At 43.9% G+C, this 25,074-nt stretch overlaps 2 protein-coding genes across 4 annotated transcripts in view; one reads left to right on the top strand and one right to left on the bottom strand.

The window, feature by feature from the left end:
* Positions 1-2,072, bottom strand: part of SHQ1 (SHQ1, H/ACA ribonucleoprotein assembly factor) — a 37,665-nt gene extending 35,593 nt beyond the window's left edge. Inside the window, exons 1-2 of one of the 2 annotated variants that reach the window (XM_030283017.4) lie at positions 1,980-2,072; positions 282-464 (exon numbers count right to left, since the gene is read on the bottom strand). In XM_030283017.4, the coding sequence (XP_030138877.4) occupies positions 282-424 (143 nt within the window). In that variant the 5' untranslated portion in view covers positions 425-464; positions 1,980-2,072. Of the gene's footprint in view, positions 1-281; positions 465-1,758; positions 1,867-1,979 lie in introns of those variants that run through there. The other variant, XM_002189107.7, reaches the window with a different exon arrangement.
* Positions 2,073-2,112: 40 nt separating this feature from the next.
* GXYLT2 (glucoside xylosyltransferase 2) lies at positions 2,113-22,785 on the top strand. Of its 2 annotated transcripts, none has more exons than XM_032750624.3 (7): positions 2,113-2,240; positions 11,647-11,836; positions 12,055-12,186; positions 17,785-18,036; positions 18,997-19,120; positions 21,715-21,887; positions 22,489-22,785. In XM_032750624.3, the coding sequence occupies exons 2-7, from the start codon at positions 11,696-11,698 to the stop codon at positions 22,669-22,671; spliced, it is 1,005 nt and encodes a 334-aa protein (XP_032606515.3). In that variant the 5' UTR covers positions 2,113-2,240; positions 11,647-11,695; the 3' UTR covers positions 22,672-22,785. The 2 variants fall into 2 exon arrangements, with proteins under 2 accessions (XP_032606515.3, XP_002189241.7); XM_002189205.7 differs by lacking the exon at positions 2,113-2,240 and adding an exon at positions 5,441-5,752.
* The last annotated feature ends 2,289 nt before the right edge of the window (positions 22,786-25,074 follow it).

Genomic DNA, 25,074 nt, shown 5'->3' with positions numbered 1-25,074 from the left:
ACACACTCTACAAAATTTACACCCAGAGAGTTGTCTGGCCATTTATAATTAAAAAGCCATTGTGTAGTACATTTAGAAAAGTATTTCTTTCAACTCCCTTTAACATGGTTTAATGCCTAGTAACAAAGAGGGCAGATCCAAAAAAACAAATCTTGGCATGAACTGAGCTGTCTGTAGTCAGCAGAATAAAAGCTACAGATGAAGAACATTCTGAAGGGACCACAACTAAGTTCATTTCCTACCATGAAGATCAACTTTTGAAAACTTTTCCCAGTACTTGCCTGAGAAAGTATGGCTTAGCATAAAATTTGAAATCTTCCCCTTCAAAGTAAATGTCAAACTCTGAAGCTCTGGCATAAGGCACTCTGATTTTTACTGTAAGGAAATCTGGGTCCTGGGTCAGTTCAAAAGCTGGAGTTATCATGATGAATCCAGCAGGAAAAGCAAACACTGCTTGTGTGGCCCTGCAGAAACAGGAAAAGAAAAAAATTATTGTAGTTTCCAGTTTATGAGAGTGAGCAGCATCTCTCCAAAATTCTGTAAGAACATTTCAGATTCCCACATAATGATCCTCCATGTGCTCAAGAAGAAAGCACTGATGACAAGCATCCAAATGTTATCAAAAACATGAAGGAACCGCCTCTCTGCACCTTAGTGAAACAACTGGATGTAGAGCTGGAGAACAGGAAAGCACCTGTTACACTCCACATGAAAACCACACTAAAATTCAGTCCTGAAACTTTTCAGCTTTTCATAACTGATATTTATAATTTCACACATAGCAGATCTTAGACCTTCGCGGTTCTCTAGTGAACTGAACACAAACCAGTATTAAAAAATCCTAAAACCAAGTAATTCTTCCCAAAAATAGAGCTGTGTTTTATAATTCACACTCATATTAACCAGAGTATGAGCAGAGTCAAGGGTAGTTTAGGTAACATCCCTCAGAACCATATGTATGTATATACACTGGCATGTGCACATATTTAGCACAAGAAAAGGAATTTATATAATACGACTCATCTCATATACAACTGTCTGACCTTTCAATAGCTTCTCATCTCAGGTTTAATTTAGAACTCAGTTATGGATTGTTTGGGGACTTTTTTGTTTGTTTTGGAAGACGTGTTTACAAAAGGTTACACAGTTTTACAAAATAGCTTTTTAAACAAAAAATATTTTAAATATTTAAACAAATAAATCCAGAATATTTGGGAAATAACTTTTCACTTACTTTCAGTTACCTTTACTAAACATATTCCCATTCTGACAATTTCACGACAGCCAGAAATCATCAACCATTAATGAGACTAAATTAACGGAGCACCCTTTTTCTCCTATGGGTAATTAGCCTTATTTAGCATGTATGAAAAATATTAAAAGCTCCCATTTCACAGTATCACATGATTCCTGGGGCAACATTCCCACCTGTTCCAGGCTGAGAAGCTGCCAGGTGTTTTGTGAAATTGTATTGATAGTAAAAGGGTTTTAAAATCATGGGGATTTAGGGTTAGAAGGAAAATTAAAGTTAGTAGGCCCTGAGAAAATACCCTGGGAACGTGTAGGCCTTGTACCTTGCTACAACTGCACCTGTGTAGCTAGTACATGATAAACGATATAATTGTTAGATGTGATGAGTGTTTAGTAATTAAATATAATTACTGTTTAATGGTAAGAATAATCATGAGAAACTGTGGTCAGTGGCCTAAGAAAGATCATGAGAAACTCATGCTTGAATAAAGTCAATGTATGCAATACTTCCTGCGCTCACGAGCCCAGAACCGCACACATCCTCCCGCCGGTGCCCTCGCACCGGGCCACGCGCCGATTTGCGGCCGTCCCCTCCCTCAGCCACCCATCAGCGGGCCCTGCAAGGGGACAGAGCCCTCGGGGAAGGCGGCTGGCAGCGGGAAAATCCCGGGAAAATCCCGGGAAGAGCGCCGGGAAGAGCCCCGGCCGTGCCCGCCCGCGTCACTCACGGAGCCCCGCGCCGCTCCCGCCGCCGCTTCCCGCGCCCGCCCGCACCGAGGCGGAGCCGCGCATGCGCAGCCGCGCCGCTCCGGCCGCTCCCCTCATGGCCGCCCCTCGGTGCTCTGAGCGCCGCTCGGTGTTTGCAGCCCTGCTCCTTCATTCAAAGATTTACTGTGCAGCCGTTCAAAGATTTACTGTGAATTCTTGCTGCCCGTCAGTTTGGTGGAGTTTCCTGATGCGTGCGAGAGTTGTTGGAAAGGGAGTGATTGGTAAGCAGTGTGGCTGTGTAAGGCCAGGTCGTTCAGGGTAAAAGTCGTAATCCGTCGTCTGGACAGACGAAAAGAATGAATTCTTATCTGCGATTCTTATCTTGCGAAAAGCATCTTGCACAGACTGAGCATATTTTATTTCAGGAGCTGCTTTTCATAAAGAAGTGTGGAAACTGAACTTGAGTGCGTTGGGGAGATGGTTTGGTTCTTTTCCTGTGACGCCACTGGTTAATCCAGCACTAATTCCTGTGAACAAATGTGCTATTTCTGTTATGTTTGCACTCCTCTGTCTCCTCCTTTGCTGCAGATAAGGTAGAAGATGAGTAAACAGAAGAGTGACCCCACGAGCACTGTCAGAGTAGGAATTCCCAATTACATAAAGCTCTTCTAAGCTACTGGATTAATGCAAACACTGACAGGGTGAACAGGGGACAGATCCTGACGGATCAAAACAAATACAGCATGAAGGAGAACAGGATCCACGAGCAGAAAAGTTGGTTTAAAAGCTGTAATTTATTAAATATATTACCTAACGTAGAATTAATCTAATTCTTCTGCCCTTGGACCATGAGAGGTATTCTGGTTCTAGATAAATGTCTACATTTTTAAATGCTGCTGACTATCTTACTGCCCCCTCTGAAATGCATTCAAATATTTTTCCTGGAGGGAAAAAGCAGAATTATGTAACCTCTCCTAATAAAGTTTTCTTAAAAAAAAATAAATAAAGAGTAGTCAGACAATCCTTCAGACTGAAAATCTGATTAATATGTACTGAACTGAACTAGCAGTTCAAGTACTGCACAAAAATGAAAGCATTTGCTTCAAAATAGATAGTTCTTGCCACTGATTTATAATTTTTGGATGGTTTTAAAATTCAGCCTAAACTTCCTTGTGTCCCAGTTTTTCACGTGCAGAAATTGAAGATGCATCACATACAAAAATCTTTTTTTTCCATGTTAAGAAGTTAATGATATCTAATTTCAGAGGCTGATTTGTTTTGGACGAAGGCCTCAGTCGTGTCCTCAGAAACTTTTGATGCATTTCCAGAGAACTTCAGCACTAATTAACTTTTAGACCTTACAAAGTAATCTGCAATAAGTATATTGGATAAGAAGCTGGATTATGAACCAGTAGGCACCATCTTCTCTGAATAAATTCAAATTTGCAGGACATGCCTGTGAAGGATAAGGAAGTTTCATCTGAGAATTTATTCTTGTCTGACACTTTTCAAGACTGCCTCAGAATTATTTTTTAGAGCCTAAGAACTCCCACCCTTTTCTTTTTTTTTTTTTGTGCTAATACTTTCCTTGTAACATAACTGTTTATATATTGATTTTAGCGAATAAGGTGGTGCATCAGCCATTCTGCTTTTCCAGCCAAGTAAAGGTAGCATCTCCAAGGAATGAGTATTGCTTTCGTCTGTAAAATACACACTGAATTTTTTTGGAACTGTCATGAAAATGTTTTATTTGGAAATCTACAAAGACTGCATCTTTTAGTGCATCTTTCTGATGAAGGGAATTTGGCTGGTAGATATTTAATGGAGTACAGAAGAATTAAAATGCATTATCTACAACGTTTTGGGCAAGTAATTAGGACAGCTTGCTGTTTGTTTGAGAAATAGAAACATGAAGCTTTGCAATTGATAAGCAGAATTTGCTCTACATTGCTAATAATGAGTAAATCTGACAACCTTGGAAATGGTAATTGAAAACAAAATAACTAAGAGGGCATAATTGACACATCTAGAGAAGAAAGTGATTGTACTGATGATACAAAAATCACACATTGGAACAGCTTGAGGATTTCAGCCCCTGGTACTCTTTTTCATTAAGTATAATGTTTGGTAGGGTTTTATTATAGTCCATATATTCTTGGGAAGGAACATATGTTTATGCATTGTGGTTTTGCTGTAGTTTCTCATTTAGTATTGCTATTTTCTCTTAGCATGAAGTAATTTACATTTTCATATGTGGCCACAATCCGAGTTGGATGAAACTCTTGAAACAGTAGTTGTTCATTGCATTTGGACTGATGCTAAGGCAAAGCCCATTTTGGGGCAGCACTGGTGAAGGCATGTGGTGTGAGCAGTGTAAAATGGACAGGCTGTACAGTTCTGCTGCCAGTGAATGCCACTGTCACTTCCAGTGGCTCCATGAGGGACACGAGGCTCCTCCTGTACTAAACTTGTGGGGCTCCACTTTCCCTTCTGTCCCCTTTCCAATGTTGGTGTCTCAATTCTTTGCACAGTTTGTACTCCAGCTCCATGGGGTTGCAAGAGTCCTTGTATTTCTGTCACTCTGCACATTGCAAGGTCATAAACCAGATTATGACCCCAAGCAGGATTTACTTCTGTGAAATTCACTGTCGTGATTTCTGCTGATGTCCCACAGCAGACGGGCTAGGATGGGTCACACGGGGACAAAGCCACCCACAAGTGAGTGAGCGCCTTGTTCCTTTTACAACTATTGCACTTGATCCTTTACCTGCCTTCGGTGCAGGTGGAACGAGGAGTGCGCAGTGCCTGCAAGGAATAAACTGGGGCTGCAAGGAATAAACTGGGGCTGCAAGGAATAAACTGGGCTGCAAGGAATAAACCGGGGCTGCAAAAGATAAACTGGGGCTGCAAGGAATAAACTGGGGCTGCAAGGGATAAACTGGGGCTGCAAGTGATGAACTGGGGCTGCAAGGGATGAACTGGGGCTGCAAGGAATGAACCGGGGCTGCAAGGGATAAACAGGGGGTGCAAGGGATGAACCGGGGCTGCCAGGGATGAACTGGGGCTGCAAGGCGGAGGGAAGCTCGGTTTCCCCGTTAGCGCAGACAGAGGAAACGCGCTGTCGAGACGAGTTCCCCGTTTTCCTCCTGATCGCACTCACGCTCTCCCAGCACTGCCCACCCGTGAAACCAAAGGTCTCTCTGCACGCCCGCGGTCCGTGCCCGGCGCTGCTCGCCGTGCCGCTCCCGGGGCCGGGCGGCTGCTCGGGGCAGCGCGGTGGGCTCTGCCCGGGGCCGGGCCGCTGCTCGGGGCAGCGCGGTGGGCTCTGCCCGGGGCCGGGCCGCTGCTCGGGGCAGCGCGGTGGGCTCTGCCCGGGGCCGGGCCGCCGCTCGGGGCAGTGCCGTGGGCGCTCCCGGGGCCGGGCCGCTGCTCGGGGCAGCGCGGTGGGCGCGGCCCGCCCCGGCCCGCCCCGCCCCGCCCCGCGCCGCTCGGGCCGGGCCGTGCGGCCACGTCCCCGCTCGGGCCGGGCTCGGCGGTGCGGCCGGCGGGACGCGCGGCGCTGCTGGCCCGGCCGTGCCGCCGTGCTGAGCCGGCCATGCGGCCGTGCTGAGCCGGCCATGCGGCGGCCCTGCAAGGTGGCGGCGGCCCTGCTGTGCCTGGCCGTGCTGCTGCTGCTCTATCTGCTGGCGGGCAGCGCGGCCCCGCCGCCCGCGCCCTCCGCGCCCGCCCGCCGCCCGCCGCGCCTCGGCCGGAGCCCCCCGAGGAGGAGCCCCGCGGGCAGCGCCAGCGCCAGGTAACGGGAGCGGCTCCGCGCCCCGGCCCCTGCCCTCGGGAATCCCCCGGCCGCTGTGCCCGAGCCCAGCCCCACGCGTGACCCGCCCGCCCCGCGGCTGCCCTCGGCGGTGTCGCTTTGGTGCGCTCCCCTCTCGCGGATGTTCTTGCCCCGCTAGCGATCGGCGATGAGAGCCGCTTGTGCGAACTGCTGAGGTTCGCAAGTACAAACTTTTCCCTGCGCGTTTCCCCTGGCGGCGTAGTTGCCGGCGGTGCCAGGAAAGGATTTCCCTGTGCCCCTCCTCTGCGGGAGCAGCTTCTGAAACAGCGGCTCTGCCCCTGGTGCTGGCCTTGTTCCCGAGGCTGCCGTGGGCAGAGTGGCGCTCGCTGGCTGCTGCTGTCACCTCGGAGCTGCGCTTTGCGCCTTTGGTTTGCCAGGGAAAAGGGAAGGCGGCTCCTCATTGCCCCGTGGTGCCACTGCCAGATTTTAAGCTTTCGAGATTTTTGTTTTGAAAGTTTTTTTAGGTGTAAATTAATTCATCAGAACTTTAAAAGTGTTTTAAATCGTGGTGTGGTGTGTTTCCTGTCCCAGCACCTTACAGGCAGGGTATTTTTTCTATAAAACTAATTAGTTGAGAAAGGGCAGCTTTCAGTGGGTGGAGGGCTTGTTTTCCCCTTTGCATTCCAATTATGTTATGGTCAGTGTGACCTCATATATCTAATTAACTTGGTATGTCTTTGTGTCTCTGATTCATGATTTCACAGAGATGTTCTGAATGAAAGACTATTCCGGTTTCTTGAGCTCTTACTCCTTAACTTATTAAAGCAGTTGGTTTCTCCCAGCATTGTTACCCCACTGAATGCAGGAGATGTTTTCTGGGGCTGAGAGTGGGCCACGGACAGAATTTAAATGCCGGTATTAAAGCAGGATTATTTCCACTTGCAACTGTACCTCCTGAAGTCATTTTTCTTTGAGGCATATCTCTGTGATTATCATGGAAATCAAGAAGAACACTGAAGGAGGGAGCCGGGAAAGTGTGGAACTGCCAGAGAGTGTAAACAACCATTCCACTTCAAAGCACTTTTCAGTGGCATCTTCATGTTTCACAATTTGACATTATCTAACTTTTTGATTATTTGTTGACTTTGTGAGTCCTTTTTACAAGGTCTGCAGCACAACAGCAAAAAGGAGGAATTTAGTATTCAAAGTGTGCATTTTCTTCAGAATTCTGTTTGTGGGGTTTTCTCTTGTCATCCTGCATCGTTTGCCCCAGCAGGAGTTTATATAACTGAAAAGCACAATGCTTTAGGTCCTGCTCAGCCATTTGCTGAAAGGTTCTGTGTTGTATTAGTTACTACTAAAATTTATTCAGGTGAGGGTATCCATAAAAAATAGAATTTTTGTGGGGAGGGTGTGACGTAAGTGGTTAAAGTGGGAGATGATGCTTGCCTTGTTGGAAAGGCATCAGGTGTTGGGATCTGCTGGGCTTAAAAAGCCTGATTCAAGCTAAACTGAAAGCACTGTGGGGGTTTGAATTTGGATTGTAAGAAACAGGCCATGATTATCATTTTAGTTCCTCCTTATGAGCAAAGGAACATAATTTTTTTATTTAATGCAAGAGATCCCACCTTATCTGATTAATTCAGGATAATAACAAATCCGATTAGGACTGTAAGATCTTGTGAGGTGATCACAATGTACATGAGACTGCAGAATTGAAGTTCTGTCTGTGTGAATGTAAAACATTTCAATTCAGCTTTGTCAAGAAGGTTTGTCAGAGGATGCAAGATTTGAGCTCAGCTCACAAACAGCTGTAACTCAGGATTTGTGTTTGCTTCATGAGAATCAGCATCGTGCAGGGAAGATGAATTGTATTTTGACTGAGATTTGTATTACTGGAGGTTTTTTTTGCCCCATAATATCAGAAGACATCAGGTTTTAAGAAGTGCAGAATTCTTTTAACAAAAGAAGCTATAGATAAAGTTTAATGTAGGCATATGTCATTAGCTGGCTGGTGCTTTACAAATGTTAGCAATACCATCCATGTGTCCTGCTTTGGTCATTAGATAATTTTGACAAATCTAGGTAAAGTTCTGATTAGTAGCAAGTTCTGTGCCTTTGGTAAGACTTTTTTATATGAAGAATTTTAAGTACGTGCCAAACCCATGTGTGCAAAGTATCAAAAAGGAGGATTGTTTTACATTTGAAGGGCAGATGTGGCCATTCTCTCTCTTAAACCAGCATGGCAAGGCAGGGGAAGTGAACCTTCACCAGCACATTTAGTTCCCTGAAAGTAACTTTTCCAGTGCAAAACATCCCTTGCATGGCAACGTGTCAAGATACTTTTTCTTTCTGTGTGCCCAGCCTGTGTGCACATGCATGCAAGTTTGGCTCGAGTTTGATAATAACATGCTGAAACCCCAAGTATTTCATACTTGTTTCATAAAGAACCCACTTCATAAAAGGAGAGAGAAACATCCATTCTGTTTTTGAGTGGCTTTTTTCCCTTTCTCTGAGTGGTAGGAGAAGGTTGAAACTTCAACCATTCTTGGATTGACAGCAGCTCCTGTTGGTTTTGTGCAACTGCTGCAAAGTGTGAAAGGTTGACTTAAAAACATTTGTATTTCAAGAAGAAGAACATTTGTATTTCAAAGTGTCCAAGAAAATGTGTTTCACATCATGGAGCTGTTGTTGGGACGTTGACTCAGGGGTGGCTGTCGGGGAAGGAGCCTGCTCAGTGAATCACTGGTTTTGATACAATGCCTGAATCTACCCTTGTTTGTGCTGCAAAAGTAAATGAGATCATAATGGGAAGAATGTTTCAAAAATCAACAACTATATTGCATCTTGGAAGCGTCTGCATGTATTATCTTTCAGGAATAAATTTGAAGGCTTGAATAGATTAGCAGGTTCTGTAATGAGGTGGGAATGCATTATTTTGAATGGATTTGGATTGATTTAGACAGGTTTTGGGTTAATTATGTTTGAGACACTGACTGTGACTAATAAGAAAATTACATGTAATCGAAACTTTAAGACCTAGGAATGCACAGTGTTGTGCTTGAGCACTCAAGCTGCTCCTGCTGTGTCAGTGCCTTTCTGAAGAAATTGTATTCAGTAAATAAAATACGAGTGAGCAACTGGATGGGAGTTGCTCTGTATTGCTGGAAGGTCTTTGCTGTAAACATTTCATTGTGATCCAGTCTTCAGCCACTCCGTGGGGATGTGTTCTGCAAGTATTTTGTGATGCTTTCTGGAGTGCTTAATCTTAGTTTGTGTATTTGTTCTTGTCAAACATATTAAACTTTAGGGCCCAGGTCTCTGCATTGCTTTCAGTGTGCTTAAACATTTAATTTAGGTTATAGAATCCAGCTACAGAGTGTTCATAACAGACAAGTTGAACTATAAAGGAATGAATGTGAATGTTAGGAAGAATTGGCTAATGATAATAATTGCATTAGTCTGTGGATCTTTGGGCTTTTTAATGTATAGGGAGTGTTTTGAGATGGGAAATTCTTAGAGCTGTAACAGCTGTTCCCACTCTACAGGTAGGACAGCTTGGCTATGTCTTGCACATCTTCAAGGGATGTCCTTCCATCCAGCTCTTCCTCCCTGTCCTTTCCATCCTCCTTGCCCTGTATGGGGTGTGGGCATGAGCAGGGCAGGGAAGGGGAGCTGGGATGTTCTTTGCCATGATCTGCTTGTTTGCCCTCCAGGCAGTTTGACTTTGCCTCTTCTCCACCTGCCCCTTCTCAGGCTTCTGGATAACTGTTAGTTTTTAAAGCCTAAGTTAAAATTGCAGTCAAATCCATCCTGCTGTGGCAGTGTGCAGCTCACCTTTGTTTTCACTGTCCTCTAAGTTTCTTTATGTACTTACAAAGAAGATGCAGAATGTTGTGTCCCAGAATTCTTCTGTACCTCATTGCTACTTCTCTCGCTGATTATTGCCCTCAGTGTTCCAGGCTATGACTTATGTAGTTCAAATGGCTCCTTTTTCTGGGATGATTATTCCAATTCAGGGCACTCCAGGCTCCTGAACCCCTGAAATGTTGGTAATTCCTCACCTCCAGGGCTCAGCTTTCTCCTCCACAGTGTCTATGTTGGATGTCTGTTGTTTCCCTACTCCCATGGGCTATCCAGGCATTCTGCTTTCACCAAGAATTGCTTCTGCTCAGTTTGCCCTTTGGAAGTGTTGTCTACACATACTGGATTTTTCCCTGCAAAACAGCTGCATAATGCAGAGCTCACTGTGGCTAAAACTGCCCAGGAAAGCCGAGTGCTTTGGTGTGGGGTTTTGAAATACTGCAATAAAAGTGCAGGGTTTAGTCCCTCTCCCAGTGAATTCCATTGCCAGAAACTACATCAAAGCAGCTCCCAGCCTGTGCATGGCTTGATTTAGAGACTCAATTAAGGGGAAGCATTACACAGATGGAGAGAAGGGGGAAAAGGTGATCTGTGTGAGCAGCTAATTACTCCAATAATTCAGCGATTTTTACACTAATAGGTTGCAGAGTAAATACCACTTCACATAGATGTAATATTCCATTATTTATGCACTGATGAAATTGGGGGTTAATTAAGATTATAGCAGAAGATTTTAAACCCTCAATGAAACGTGTTGCTTTATACAGTCAGTGAAGTGCCAGTGCCTGGTGCTCCTTTACACAGAGGTGGGTTACTCTGAAGGGCAGAATGCTGCTGTTACACAGAGCAGCACTTCAGTGTCTGGAAAAACTAATAACAGCTTAAAACTATAATTTTTCTCCTTATTTAGAACTTCTGTTTGTAGCATTAACTCCAGTGATTAATTGTGTGTGTGTAATTGTGGGTTCAGAGCAGGGCTGGGATTGATGTCCTCTGCTCAGCGATATGTCCAGAGCAGGCAGTGATCTATGATTTGCCTTTTGAACTCTCCAGGAATGATTGCTGTGCCTGGGATTGAGTTGCTTGGTCAGCTCCATCCTGTGTGATGGAGGCTAAGTGCCATCTGTGTTGGAATGTGGGTACACCATGGTGCAAGCATTCCTCGAGGATGCAATTTTTACTTCCACTCTAAACACAGAACCAAAAGATTTTCAAAAGGTCTTCAACTCCCCAGGAGAAACAGATTTTTCTGGCTAGCAGGAAGCTTCATTGTGCCTCTTACAGTGTTCCCTGTATCTGGATGAAATGTATTTAAAGCCCACACAGGTGAGTGCTAAGTGAAAATCCCACAGTTTGGCCCTTGGAATATAGTCTGATTCATCTGGGATATGTGACTATATTTGTTTTCAAAAAGCTATATTTTAGCAAAACATCATGGATTCCATGGGGTGAAATGGAGAACAGTCCTTGGAAACTCTGCCAGTACCTTCAAGCCAGGATTAAGGCATGCATCTTTAATAGCAAAATTAATTAACTGTTAGAACAATTTACATATGGATGCAGTGGGTTTTTTTTTTAAGTATGTCTGTCTTCTTCCAGTCTAGCCATTACTGGCTTGAAAATGAAGTTGCTGGATGCAGTTGTGTGATCTGCATTGTGTTAGAAAGTTGGCTGGGTAGCTGTAACTGTCTGGCTTTGTGACCTCTGGGCTGAGGAAGGAGCTGTCATTTGCACAGAGCAAGGTGGTGTCTGTTTTGAGGTGCTGTGAAGTTGGCTTTATCTGTGTCTGTAGTGCAGTGATGTTTGCAAACCCAGAAATGTAGGAATAATAGAAAATAGCCTTTCTCTTTATGTTATACTGTAACACTATTGATCTGTACCAGGGACAGGAATTACCATGCTGTTTGCTTCTTCTGTAAATATCTAACCAGAAAAAACCCTCCTGATCCTTTGCAAAATGATGAAGAAAAACCAACCCTGATGTCTGTTAATGAGGGATTCTCTTCATGTCTACCTCAGTAATTTTTATGTGCCTATCCCTAAATTTTCAGGAAGCCTGGAGAGCAGAAACATCCACAGGACCCCTCATCCTTGCAGTGCATGCATCTGGCAGTGGTGGCATGTGGGGACCGGCTGGAGGAGACCCTGATCATGCTGAAATCAGCAGTTCTCTTCAGCAACAGGAGGCTCTGCTTCCACATCTTTGCTGAGGATTCCCTTAAACCTGAATTTGAGACAAAGGTGAGTTTCTTTGTCATTTGGTAAATAAACAACTAATTATAGTTATAAATAAATAATAGTTATAAGTTTTAAATCTCTGAGAAAAAATACACTAACATCAACAAGTAGCAGCTGAGCACGTTGCTTACTGTACACACTTATAAATTCCTTATGCATGCATTTTTTTACCAAAGCTCTATAACATGTAGTGTCTGATTTCCTCCCACCATGTCTTTCAGTTAAAGGAGTGGCCTTCCTCATATACTAAGAAGTTTGAGTCCAACATTTACCCAATAACCTTCTCAGTAGGAAATGCTCAGGAATGGAAAAAGTTATTCAAACCATGTGCTGCCCAGCGCCTGTTTCTTCCGGTAAGGCACCTGGATTTCTGAGTAGGTTGCTTCAGGAAAAATAAGCTTTGCTGGTATAATATTGAAACCATTTTCAGGCTGAAACATCTGCTTAAAGATAATTTTAGTCTGTGCTTTAAGACACTGTAAAAAAAAAAAAAACCCACAAATTCAGCCTGGCTTTTTCCTGGCTAACAAAGGATGTGTGTTTCTGATTTGTCTCTGGTTCCATGAGCCTCTCGGGCTCTCCAGACTCCAGAGAGAATGAGAGATCTTTCTCAGGGCAGATCTTTCAGGGTAGATGCTGCGTGCGTTTTGTAAATAACATTCTTTACAACATGCCTGCTTTACCCACCATCGTTTTTTCCATATGTTAGCCCTTAAACTGATGCTCTCAGCAGTCCCTTTTCCTTGAGTTTTACTTCTTTTTTCCAAGACTGTCAGAATTGCCCTTAAGGTAATAATTCCAGTGTGTTTGAAGTTGGATTTCGTGCAAGAACTTGGTCTATCCTGGACTCTTCAAGTTCACTAAAAAGTTATATTATATCCAGTCTGGTAAACTTGGAGAGAAGGGAAGTGTTGATACCAATTTTGCATATCAGAAGTTGAAAGAACGTTTGCATAAAGCAATTTCTGTGGAACTGAGAACATCTATCAAAACTATCTCGTGGGTTGCTGTTGATTGGGGTGACTCCAGTGAAGTGACAAGCTGTTCACATGATCCAGATTTCTTCATCGCTGTCTTAGGAGAAGTGGAGGGGGGACAAAGAAATCTTTCCCCTCTCAGATGGAAGCAATCAGAGACAGCTGCATGTCCAGATACGTAGCCTGTGAATACATATGTGAGAAAATATGTGCTGTCAGCAGTTCTGCTGATCTGCCTTTTAGGGGTGGACTATCAGCAGCACAAAGGCCAGATGGGCTGGAAGTAACTCCAACTGCAGCAGGGATCCTCTCTCCCCTGAGTAAATATTTGTATCACCTGGAAGATAATCCCTAAACTGAGTTTGTTCCATACAGAGTGTCAGGATGTCCTGGGTAAACAGAAATCTCTGTTCTTCTGGGATACTTTCTGTCATTTTGGGAGACTAATCATAGGAATTATTTAACTTTTATTTCTCTTCACTGTTCTGATGACAGAAAGGGGATATGCATTCATGCTGACTCCTTCAGGCAGGTCAGTGCTTTTCCTGATTCCTTTTTGTCACTCACACGTTGCTGAAGTTCTCCAGTAACTCCTTTCAAGGAGTATTAGACTATTGCTTGTTGTGTTAGCAGAATGAGGGGGCAGCTGTAGATGTTTGTTTCTCTAGGGGCAGTTGCAAAATGCTGTGTGTGGTCAGGCTGAGGTTTATGGCTTTGTGTAGGAGGGGCTGTCCAAGAGGAGTTGCAGCTGACACGGAGTTGATGTGGGTATAATAAACAAGCTGTTATCATAGCTGAGGTGGCAAATGTCCTTGAGGACCTCAAGGTTTGGTGCTTGAGTTGTGCTGGCACAACGTTAGGCTGTTTCTGGGTAATTCCAGCCATTATTTTGGTGTTTGATAACTGGGTTCTGATATCCCACTTGAACTGTCAGCACACAGTGGGAGCAGAGGGTTCCAAGTGTTCACTAGTTCACTGTTTAGATAACTAATTCGACTTTTATTTTTAATAAATACCAGCAGAATATCAGCTTGGGTTTTTTGCATCCCTCTCTGTACTGAGCACTGTTCCCTGCAGCAGCACGAAATGTGCCTGGATTTCGGGAGGACCCCAGGAGAGCAGTAGTTATCAGCTGCTTAGCTCTCAGTTGTGCAAGTTGTCTTGCTCCTGATAGTGCTAAGCCCGAGTGGAATGCGAGTCTTTGATTCACAAGTGTCTTTCCTGCCAAAGAAATCTCTTCTACAGCACCAGCAGGCGTGTGAAAGTGGACAGGAGGGTCTGAGGAATGTCTTCAGGGAAAATTGGGTAAGAACCTTTCAGTGGTTTTACCCAGCGATGAAAGTAGAGCTGTGGGATGTGACCCTGCAATTCACAGTACTGAACTGTTCTGTCCTGGGCAACAGGTTGAAGTGCACATTCCCAACTTGCTGACTCTACCTAGAATGCCAAAATATAAAGGAAGACTCTACAGCATCCTGCATTTTCCAGAGGCATTCTGAGACATCTGATTTGCTACTTGGATGCAGGGAACATAGATGGAGCCTCTGTGTGATCTCACAAGTCAATCTCTTGCTGCACTCTGCTGCAACAAAACCATCCAGGGCATTTGTAGAGACACAGGGAGGAAGATGTAGATCTTTTTGTAAGCACAGAGTGAACCTTTAATATTAAACTAGGAGGGCAGTGCCCTCAGCAGGCACTGGGAACTGGTTTGAGTGTTAAAACAGCAGGTGAGGAACATCCTCTGGTCCCAGAGATGTTGGTCCCTCAGGGCTGGCTGCAGCTGTCTCTGTGCTGCTCTTCTGGAGCTACCAAAACAATCAGCTGAAGTATCCTGGAATGCCTAAGGGATTTTTGGATGATTTTTGGATGAACATTTAGAGCCCTTCTCAAAACACTTAATCTACTTAAGAGCTTTTAAGATAGATTAGCAATATCCCTGTGTTACAGCTTTCCTTGAGGGATGCTCAAGTATCCAGCCCAGGGAGAATAGATGCCAGGGCCTTAGCTAGACAAAAGTCTCTGCTGTAACTTGAGTTAATCTCTTACTAGAATGAGGTTTAGTAACTCAACTTTGTGGCACTGTTTCTCTAGCATTAAGCTTAGTGATTTGTCCCTAATTTTGGATAAAGCTGTGCTAAGCTGCCACATGAGTGCTCACAAGCCCTTGGTAGCCCATCTTCACAGTACACCAGTGTGTGTTTACTCAGGAGTGTGTTATTCTTTGCCAACCTTGCTAACACAGGGAGAATCTATGGAGACAGAAGTTGTGAAATCAAATTACAGATAATTGAGTATTTAAGTGAAGTGCCAGGCTAAATATAGCCTGAACATGCAGAACTTTTTGACAGATTTACTAAGAATACTCTATATTGCTGCAAAAAAAAAAAAAAATCACACTTTTAAACTGTAAATGCCTGCAGAGCAAGGGGAAGACAAGCAGAGCAAGCCATGTTTCTGGCCATCCCTTTCCAAAATCCCAGGCTGGCAGGTGTGTATGCATGGTTTGTGTGAGCTCAGACCTCCAGACACAGCCTGGCAAAGCTCCTGCTCTAGGTCACCGTGTGTCACTTCCAACCTGCACTGCAAGTTCCTGCTCTGTGAGGAGCTCCTACAGCTGCAGCTGGTGAAATGAAATCCCCCCCTTCCCAAGGCACAGCCAGGAGAGATGTGAGCGATTCAAACTGACATCTGCAGCTTTTAAAGGAGTCTTAACACCCAACGTGTGAAAGTGGGAACGGCTTAAAGGAGGTAGCACAGCTCTTTTTTTAGCCACTCGGGTGTCATTGCAGGACAACACCTTGGACACAGGAGAGAAGGAAAAATCTTTTAACCAGCAGAAAGGAGGGCATGTGACTCCTGAGAGGCGGAATACACAAGGTGCTGGTAGGCACTACAAAAAACTGAAATACCTGCTTGAATCTGTAGGAAAATTATAACAGTCCGTAGACTTCCACAGATGTAAATTTATTTGTGTATTGAAAGCTGCTGAAAGAATGTTTTTCTGCTGGAAGAAGCAGTGGCCAGGCTGTCAGTTATGCTTGGGAGGGATGAGGAGGGTCTGTAGTAGGTACCTGTTGAACTTCCCCCTCAAATAGGGTAAGTTTTTCCTGCTGAAAATGCTTCAATTTGCCTTTTTACCAGGGCCCCCTTAGTCAAAAATCTTACATGGTCTGCAGTGTGCTCTGCTTGCATTCCAGTGTTACCTCCTGTCTCAGACTAAATTTGGGGGTGATTTTTCTTTTTTTAATGTATTTTGATTTGATGTGACTTCACAAAGCAGGTCCCTATGAATCAGAGATCCTAGGTAATAATAATATTATAGTAATAATAATACAGGCAAAATAATTAATACACAATACCCAGGATATCCTTAAGCTGAAAACCTTTCTTCCTTTCAGACTTTCTTCTATTGATTTATTCTTACAAATAAATCTGTCTTTTTTATTGGTTTGGTTTTTAATACTGGGCTTGAGGATACTTAGTATCTGCAAATATTTACTCTGAGCTCTTAGTGTATTACTGAACAATTTTTGTCACTTACTGATACCTCCACATGCTGGCTTGTGGGGTTTTTGTGGGGAAATTCTGTCTTCCTATAATCTTCCATCCAACAGAGAGATCTGGACTGTGTTGAATGTGTTTACTTAGAGTTTGTTGTAAGCCTAACTTCTGTTTAAAATGCAGAGACAGTTCCTTCTCCTGCTTGCCCTGTTCTGTAGGAAGAACATGTAGTTATCCTGTCAGAAATACAGGTCAGGGATTTGTTAAACTTGACTAAATGTCAGTCTGAATCCCAATGTGTTGAGTCAGGTGAAAAATCTCATTTAAGTCTTTACTCACGGATTTGGCATCCTAGTGGATTCCTGTTGAGCATGCTTAGAGGCAATATTTTTCACCCATCAATCCTAATGTTGTTCACTCTTACTTCACAGGTAATCCTCAGTCACAATGCATTAGAATTTATGGAAAACTCAATTTCTTTGGTGGAATTTCTTTTAACCTGCATAAATAGGAGAGTTTGTCATTAATGTCATTGCAGTTGGATGAGAGAGTGATTGTTGTGTTCCACATGGTGAAAATACAAAACCTTTTGGGTTTGCTTTTCAACGAAAGAGAGAGAAGTAAACAGGAGTTTTGGCTAGACCAAAGTAAGAAAATTTCAATACTTCAAGAAATTATGGACAGTTTTAGCAAATAGCGAAGAAGAGCAACAAAAATGCAGATGGAACTGGTGGTCAGCTGTAGGTAATGATCTTTATTACTTTACAAAGACTTGAAGCAGCAGGTCATTTGTCCCACCGTGGATATTAATGAAGGAGTGTGTAAGGATTTGGGCAGCCACAAGGGGGAACATGGTCAGCAGGAACCTGGCTCTAATCTGCAGTTTACACCCTTCTGACTTGACCAATTTTACTGTGGTTGTTCCTCTTACAGAATCTGGTAACAGAGCTCTGAATACAACCTGGTATGTTTTAATGTGACATTTCTGTTTAGCAACCAAATTTTGTTCTTCAGGGGGATGCACATATGTTGGTGATCTTAATTAATGTGAAGCAGTTGTATATATTAATTGTATATGAAGGTAAGTCTAAATATTCTGGTCTCCTGGCTTACCTGGGTTACCCATTGTGCCAGTGGATATCTTGAAAATAGCTCTGTAAATATATTTTATTTACATATAATTTCTGAACAGGTACTAAGCAGTCCTTGCAGGTATTTTTGGGAGCTCGGTGAGTTGCTGCTTCATAAGAAGGGTAATCCAACCTCAGTGCTCTGGTAGCTGCTTTATTGTGCAGTTAAAAAAAAAAAAAACACAGCAAACAACAAGCCAATAATCTGATAACTCTGTGTAATTACATATACATGATAAATCAATAACCTTTCCCGAGTGATCAGTTTAAAGTAAAAGTCCCTTTTGCCAATAATCTTTGTCGTCTCTCTGATTTGTTTCTCATCCTGCTGCGCAAACAGGTGATTTTAAAGGATGTGGATTCCCTGCTTTACGTGGACACTGACGTGCTGTTCCTGAGGCCCATCGATGACATCTGGCACCTCCTGAGAGAGTTCAACGCCACCCAGCTGGCTGCCATGGCCCCCGAGCACGAGATCCCCAAGATTGGCTGGTACAGCCGCTTCGCCCGGCACCCCTATTACGGCACCACCGGCCTCAACTCCGGGGTGATGCTGATGAATCTGACACGGATCCGCAGCGCTCGCTTCAAGGTGAGAGCAGATGCAGCTGGTGCAGAAACTCAGCACATCTTGAAAAACGTGTTTTTCACAGCTTGGAAAGCTCAGCGTAGAATTGCATCAAGTTCATAATACAAAGAATCAGAGAAATACGGAATATGTATAATTGGATATAATTGTGAACATGATTATTAAATGAAACTTCCTCAGGGTTGGAGCAGTGAGAGCTTGCAGCTGAAGGACTCTGGTAGCAGCGTGAAAAATGGCTTCCTCAACTTACATTTCCCTAAAAAGATACATGAAAGAACAAACTCAAGGATCTTCGGTGCAGTTGCTGTATTGTTTTTAAAATTGGAAAATTTGATGTGAACACCCTGAGAAATTGGTAATTTTTGCATCTGTTGTGAGTAGACTTTTACATCCTGCTGCAGATAAGTGACTCTGAGCTGGTGTAAGTGAGAAGGGAACGTTTTCACAACAGATCCGTGTTGTTGTGCACATATTCTGTAGTCACTAAAACTTTGCTTACCCCAAGGGGATCCTCAGGCAATGCCAGGGGTTTCCTACATTGTTACAGGAGCAGCTGGAGGAAAAAAAAAACAAACATTGCTCTTACTACCATAATTCCCAGGGGGGATGATCTTTAGTCTGTAATTGTACTTGCTTTTCTACCTTGATTTTCACCTTGTCCATGCATTTTCCACTTTTTCACTTTTTTCCCCTCCTGTTACTTGGAATAGGAAGATTGTGAATAGCAGGAGCTGACATCAGAGCTGGGCCCAGGAGACCTTGTTTTCCTGTTTAGATAAACACAGTGAGTTCTGCTGTTACAGCCCTGTCCAGGTCCAACATTTCCTGGCAGTTTTTCAGTTTTCACCTGGGTATCCAACATGGCTTAGCAGAACTTATAGATTTGTGTGTGCCCACTCTGGGTCAGATACCACAGCACTGATCATTATATTAATCCCTTGTTTCTGTTTTCTTGCCCTGCAGAACAGCTTGATACCAGGTGGCTTGACTTGGGAGGAAATGTTATATCCATTGTACCAAAAGTACAAAAGTTACATCACGTGGGGAGACCAGGATTTGCTAAATATCATTTTTTACTTTAACCCAGGTAAGGAATGATTCTTGGAGTCTTCATTATCTGCATTGGGAAAATATAATGAACTTGATTTTTTTAACTGCTATTTGTTACTTACAGTATGCATAAATACTCTGCTATGGAGTTACAGTGTAACTGCATCCTCAAAGGGTTTACAACCTATGAAAATATATCTGACATTGCTGCAGGTAATGGGTCTTGGACTTGGTTCCATTGAATGTATAAATCCGTTTTCTGGAGATTTGAGAAAATAGTGAGATGTAAAAGTAATGATGAAGTGAAGAGACAAAGTTTATGTCATGGGTGTCACTGGACCAGGGTGTAGCTGCAAAAATGTTTTTGTTTCAGATATTTATCTGCATGTAAAAGTGTGAAACTTTCTGCAAAGCTCAGCCCCATTTTTCTGAAATTCAGCTGACTTGTGATACTTTTGCAAATCAGTAACAAAGCTAATATAGACAGAAAGTGGAAACAGCCATTGGAATTTCTAAAGCAGCTTCCAGCCTCTGAGCTGAGTGACCCGGTCTCAGCAGGTACCAGATGATGTCATGGGTGTCCTGCTGGTGAGAAATGCAGGGATTTAAACACTGGAGAATAGCACACACTTCCCAGAGAAGCTGAGAACCTCATTTCATGCTTCTACATGGATGCTGACTATCCATCCCTACTGCTTCTCTTGGTTTCCTATGTGACCTTGTCACCTTAACTTACCCTAAGAATAAACCAAGTTTGAAATTCTCTTTATTTATTCTGCCCCCTTTTCTTTTTTTCTGAGGAGTTACAGGGTAGGTAATTGGATATACCCAAATCCAGGCAAACTGCTGGAGCAAGGAGAAGCAAAGCAAAAAGGAAACATCTGTTTACTGCAGACAGATGTCAAACATCAGCGTCCATGGTACACCATAGATTACCCCAGTCTAGGGAAAAATAGAGTGGAAATTAATTTCCCAAAAGAAACAAATGTTATGGGAGTATGGTCTCCTGGAGAAAGAAAAATATGGAGCCAGATTAGTTGTGAAGTCAGACACAAGCTGTTCACTGAAGTGTGCAGGAAAAAAACAAAGGCTGCAAAAATACTTCAATATTGTGATGAGTGTTCTCTATCAAAGCTACATGAGGAGACTCTTCTGCACAAAAGTCTGCCTTTTCCTCAGAACTGGTAAAGAATGTTTTATGAATTGCATAAAATCAGACTGCTCAAGAAAAGAAAATGAAAGAACTGTGTACCATTAGCACAGAAAACTGGATTTTCTGGGGTCTTAAGCTCTGTGTTGTTGAGACTGGCTGGGGAGGGAACTGGCCAAGGCTGCTGCAGGTGCATTTTTATAGGTGTGAGTTTAAACCACAGAGAACTCTGTTCCCTGGGCCTGAGGAGCTGCTCCCTTTGCCCATCTCCAAAGACTGCTCTCCCTTTCTGGAGAGCTCTGCTGGAGAGGCTTTAAGGGAAGAAAAGTTCAGAAAGTTTTTCCTCTGCTTTTCAAGAACTGCATGAGACCAGCTGCAGGCTCCCCGGGAAGCTGGGAAAGGCCAAGGGAAGAATTCAATCTTCAGTGCTTCTGCCATGCCCTGCTGGCACCAGCCATGATTCATTGTTCCCCAGGGCCAAGGCAGAAAGGTTACAGGGACTGGAGTGATTTATGACAAGCAGATTGCAAGCACTGTGTGCATGGGGTTTAAAAAAAATCACCAGGAGAAATGGAGTTATGAGCCCTTTTGAGAAATTAGGCTCATCTAAATAACCTAGACCTGTGAAATTAATGGCTGGTGACTCTTTGGAGGGCTGTGGATAAAATACACCACCCCTTATGCTCTGCTGTGTAACAAATTGTCATGGCCTCTGTGACAGCTTCAGCAGCAAAGACTGGATATACTTTGCAAGTTTTCCCTTGCTGGCTTCAGGAGGAGTCTGGGTTTTTCATAACCCCACTGCTGTGTGTGCTTCCCCAGTCGCTCCTGTCACTCCAGAAAGTCCTTCTGTGGCAGAGGGGCTGGAAGTGCCACCTGCTGTGTGCTCTCTGCTTTTTATTCTTCCACTTGAGCTTTCTGAAGGGCTCCCCTGGGTTGTGTTGGGTCCCAGATTTGGTGTTGTCCTGTGTTATGCTACGACACGAAATAACGCACACACGGACGGCAGATGCGAAAGAGGGAAGAAAATAACTAAAAGAGAGATTTTTATTTCCTGACTCCGCAATATATAGAATCTCAAAAGTGACAGTGGATTGGAGGATGGAATTGCCACCTCTCCCAACCACACTGGTCAAACCAGCGACAAGCCATCAATTCTCTCCTTCCGCAAAGAAGAATGCAAAACAATCATTAGTTACATAAACATGCGTGAAAACCCTAGTAAAAATATGTAAACATCAGAAAGCATAAAAAACTTTTAGAAAAACTTTAAAACTCTCAAAAAAACCAAAACAACAGTCATGTCTGTTCAGGACCAGCAGCTGGGGAGTGCAGTCACTCATGAGGGAAGGAGATGTCTCTGTTGGGGATACTTGCAAAAGATGTGACTAAACATTCCCCAGTCCCAGGCTGGTTTAATTTGTTGTAACTCTTGCCTGACATGTCTCTTTTCCTTCCCTGTGCCCTGCTGGCGTGGGCAGAGTGTCTGTACGTGTTCCCCTGCCAGTGGAACTACCGGCCTGACCACTGCATGTACGGCAGCAACTGCAGGGGGGCGGAGGAGGAGGGGGTCTCCATCCTGCACGGCAACAGAGGCGTCTACCACGACGACAAGCAGCCCACCTTCAAGGCCCTCTACGAGGTGATCCGGGATGTAAGTGCTGCCTCCACACAGCCCCGGCTCGTGCCCGGGGTGGGTTCACTCAGATTGCTCTGCCAGCCATCAGGCTGGGCAGTTGTGTTTGGGTAAAACCCGCCAGACACAAATGAACGTGGCTGCTTTGGCTTCAAGGTGGTTTAAACGTTTCTCCTTTGTACTGTAGTAATCAAAAAAGCTGATAGATTGCTTTTCTGGAATACTGAAGGTAGAAAAAAAATGCTGGAGCGGAGTTTTTCATGCTGGGGCTGCAGCTCTGGTCCATAAATTCCCAGGGAAAGCTTGTCCTCCCTGAGCACCTCAAGCCTTCAGGCACACGGAGGGCAGAGGCTTGTCCATAGGCACAGGTTGGGATGCTGTGTGTGTACAGCTCTGCTTGCCAAAACTCCTGTTTCCTTACAATATCCTTACATTAATAAAATTCCTGTCAATGCTCACTCTCAGGCAGGCAGGGTGTGAAGTGGTGGGGCTGGTGACACTCAGCAGGTGAGGGACAAGATATTCTCTACCAATGGAAGGTTTTCTCTTACAGAAACTTATGAAATGCCCTTTCACAACTAGTGAGAACTAAAAATTCTTTTTTGTTTCTTTTCCTTAGTTTCCATTTGAAGACAATCTCTTCCAGTCCTTGTACTACCCTCTGCAGTCGAGGTTTCTGGATACAGTGCACACTTTATGTGGGAGAATTCCACAAGTATTTTTGAAGCAAATTGAGAAAACAATGAAGAAGGTGTATGAAAATCGTGTTATTGTGTACTTGGGGGCCAACCACAGATACTAACTGTAGCTCTCTTACACAGAAGCTATAAGGTTTGTACTCCATTTCATGAAGGATATAAATGAAGAATATGAACTCTTTTACTGAAACTCGGAATTAAAATATTTCTTTTTCCAATTTTCTAATAACCCTTGACATTACAAAAAGCAGGAAATCCTAGAAGCCTACTGAGCTTGTTGCTGAGAATAGCAGCAGAATCCTTTCCTTGTGGAGTACAGTTGTGGCCTGCCTCTCTAGTCCCTTACAGTTGAAGAATGTACTCTCTGGCTTGGTAAGGTGAATTGCATTAGGCACAGTCCAAGACTATTGTCAGTGGGGAGTACAAACCCAGGTACTGTTGATCCATCCTCCTCTTGAAGTGCTATTCCCTGCACAGTAAGAGCAGTATTCCACTGCCAGGCAGTTTTCCATCCTTGCCTTGGGAAATGGCCAGTGCTGCCCCTGACTCCCCTCTCCTGCATGGAAATGTAGTTCTGCCTGGCACTTCCATTTCTGGGATCACAGAACCACAGAATTCTAGAATGGTTTGGGTTGGAAGGGACCATCATGGATATCTTGTTCCGCACCCTGCTGTGGCAGGGACCCCTTCCTCTAGGCCAGGTTACTCCAGCCCTGTCCAAGCTGGCCTTGAACTCTTCCAGGGATGGGAAGTTGAGGCCTTTATGCTGGGATCAAAATGAATAGCCTCAGAGTGGAAGAGGATACAAAATGGCTTTAATGTTTATTTAAAATACTTAATTTAGCTTAAATTTCCAAGGTATGATCATCATCTTGTGATATGCACAAAGAGCTTATTTAAATTGCAGTAGCTGAAAGATGCTTGGGACCATTCCCTGGGGAACTGGAAGTGAGGACACTCCTACAGAGCAGCTATCCAAGAGCAGAGTCACTCCTAAAGAGCAGTGATCCAAGAGCAGACTCCCAGAGGGTGTTTTCTAGGTGTAAGCCCTATGGGTGTGTGTAGGAGTGCTCAAGGAAGCAGCGGAGAAAATGATGTTACTTTGCAAGTCTGTTGAGCAGAAGACATCAGCTATTACTTGGAACTGCTCATTTTTGTGTCTAACAGGCAAAGTAGGAGCAGGGTGAGATAATGGAGCCTTCCCCTAATGAAAGGAAAACTAGCACAGATGGGATACCCTGTACATGTATCATACATTTATTTGTTAGAGAGAAATGCTTGGAGACTGTGGATGAGGGAAAGGATATGTTCCCAAAGTTAAAATAGGATTTCTGAGCAATTGCAGTTTTGGGCATTCTCTGCTATCCAGTCAGGACTACTGCAGGGTTTCATAAGAAAACACCAGGAGTCTCCCTTTTGTCTCACACATTTCCCTCTCCTTGTGTGGCAGTTCCTGAGAGGAGGGGAAACATGACATTGGTGCCATCCCAGGCTGCCAGATAAGAGCCTGTGCATGGGATGGAGTTCCAGCAAGCTTTTCCCAGGCCCTGGAGTGTGACACAGCCTGGCAGAGAGCAGGGCTGCAGGCAGCTGAGCAGGGGAGCAGTGGGACAGGGGCTTGGAGTAAGGGACAGCAGAACTGCAGGACCTCACAGTGTAACAGGAACAGAAACCTTGTTTGCACCTCTGCTGCAAATTGTAATCACAGTTTGGTTAAACAACGTGTTCTGACTCCAGCCCTTATCTCACAGTGTTTGCCACCTGAGTAAATTGAGTGAAGGACAGAGGCAGCTTGACTGTTGTGATTGAAATCCTGGGACCCAGAAGATCACTTAAACTTGAGCAGAGATGCTTTCCCAACTTGCCTTAGGATTTTTTATTTCAGCTGAAATAGAAAAATGTTTAAATATTGCCAACTGAAACTTCAGCTGTACATTTCTACCTACTGACAGAAGTTTGAAATGTAACCCAAATGAGTATTGAAGATTTCAGAACCAGAAGGCAGAGAAAAGAAGGTAAAGCTGCTGATTTAAAAAGTTTAAAATAATGCATGAAGGTAAACCTTTAGGCCTGCAATTCTGAGAGCTTGTATAAAGTATTAGCTTGCTTTTGGTCTGTATTTTCAAGTGTCAGGGTAAAGCTGACACAAGTCTAATGAAGCTGGTGGAGCTGCATGCTGGGCAGGCCAAATTCCTGATTTCTGTGGTGTCTCCAAGGCACAGACAGCTGCAGAGCAAAGTCTTGCTGCCCAGACAGCTGCAGCCCCAGTGCTGAGGCTCTGGAGTTCCAGAGGCTGTGCTTGTGTAAGCTGTGATTCAGCAGAACCCTGCAACTACGGGCACATTCAAATGAAGGAGTGGAATTCCTTACAAAACAAAGGCGTTATTGCATATGAGCTGATAAGAGATTAAAGCAATGCTTTTCATGTTCACAGGAGGTGCTACATTTTGTTTAGGAAGAACTGAGCTGTGTTTTCAACAGCTATTAAATATATGAAGTACTTGCTT

The sequence above is a fragment of the Taeniopygia guttata genome, chromosome 12 (genome assembly GCF_048771995.1).
Source record: "Taeniopygia guttata chromosome 12, bTaeGut7.mat, whole genome shotgun sequence".
In the NCBI taxonomy this organism is placed as follows: domain Eukaryota; kingdom Metazoa; phylum Chordata; class Aves; order Passeriformes; family Estrildidae; genus Taeniopygia; species Taeniopygia guttata.
This window is presented reverse-complemented; position numbering and strand designations above follow the sequence as displayed.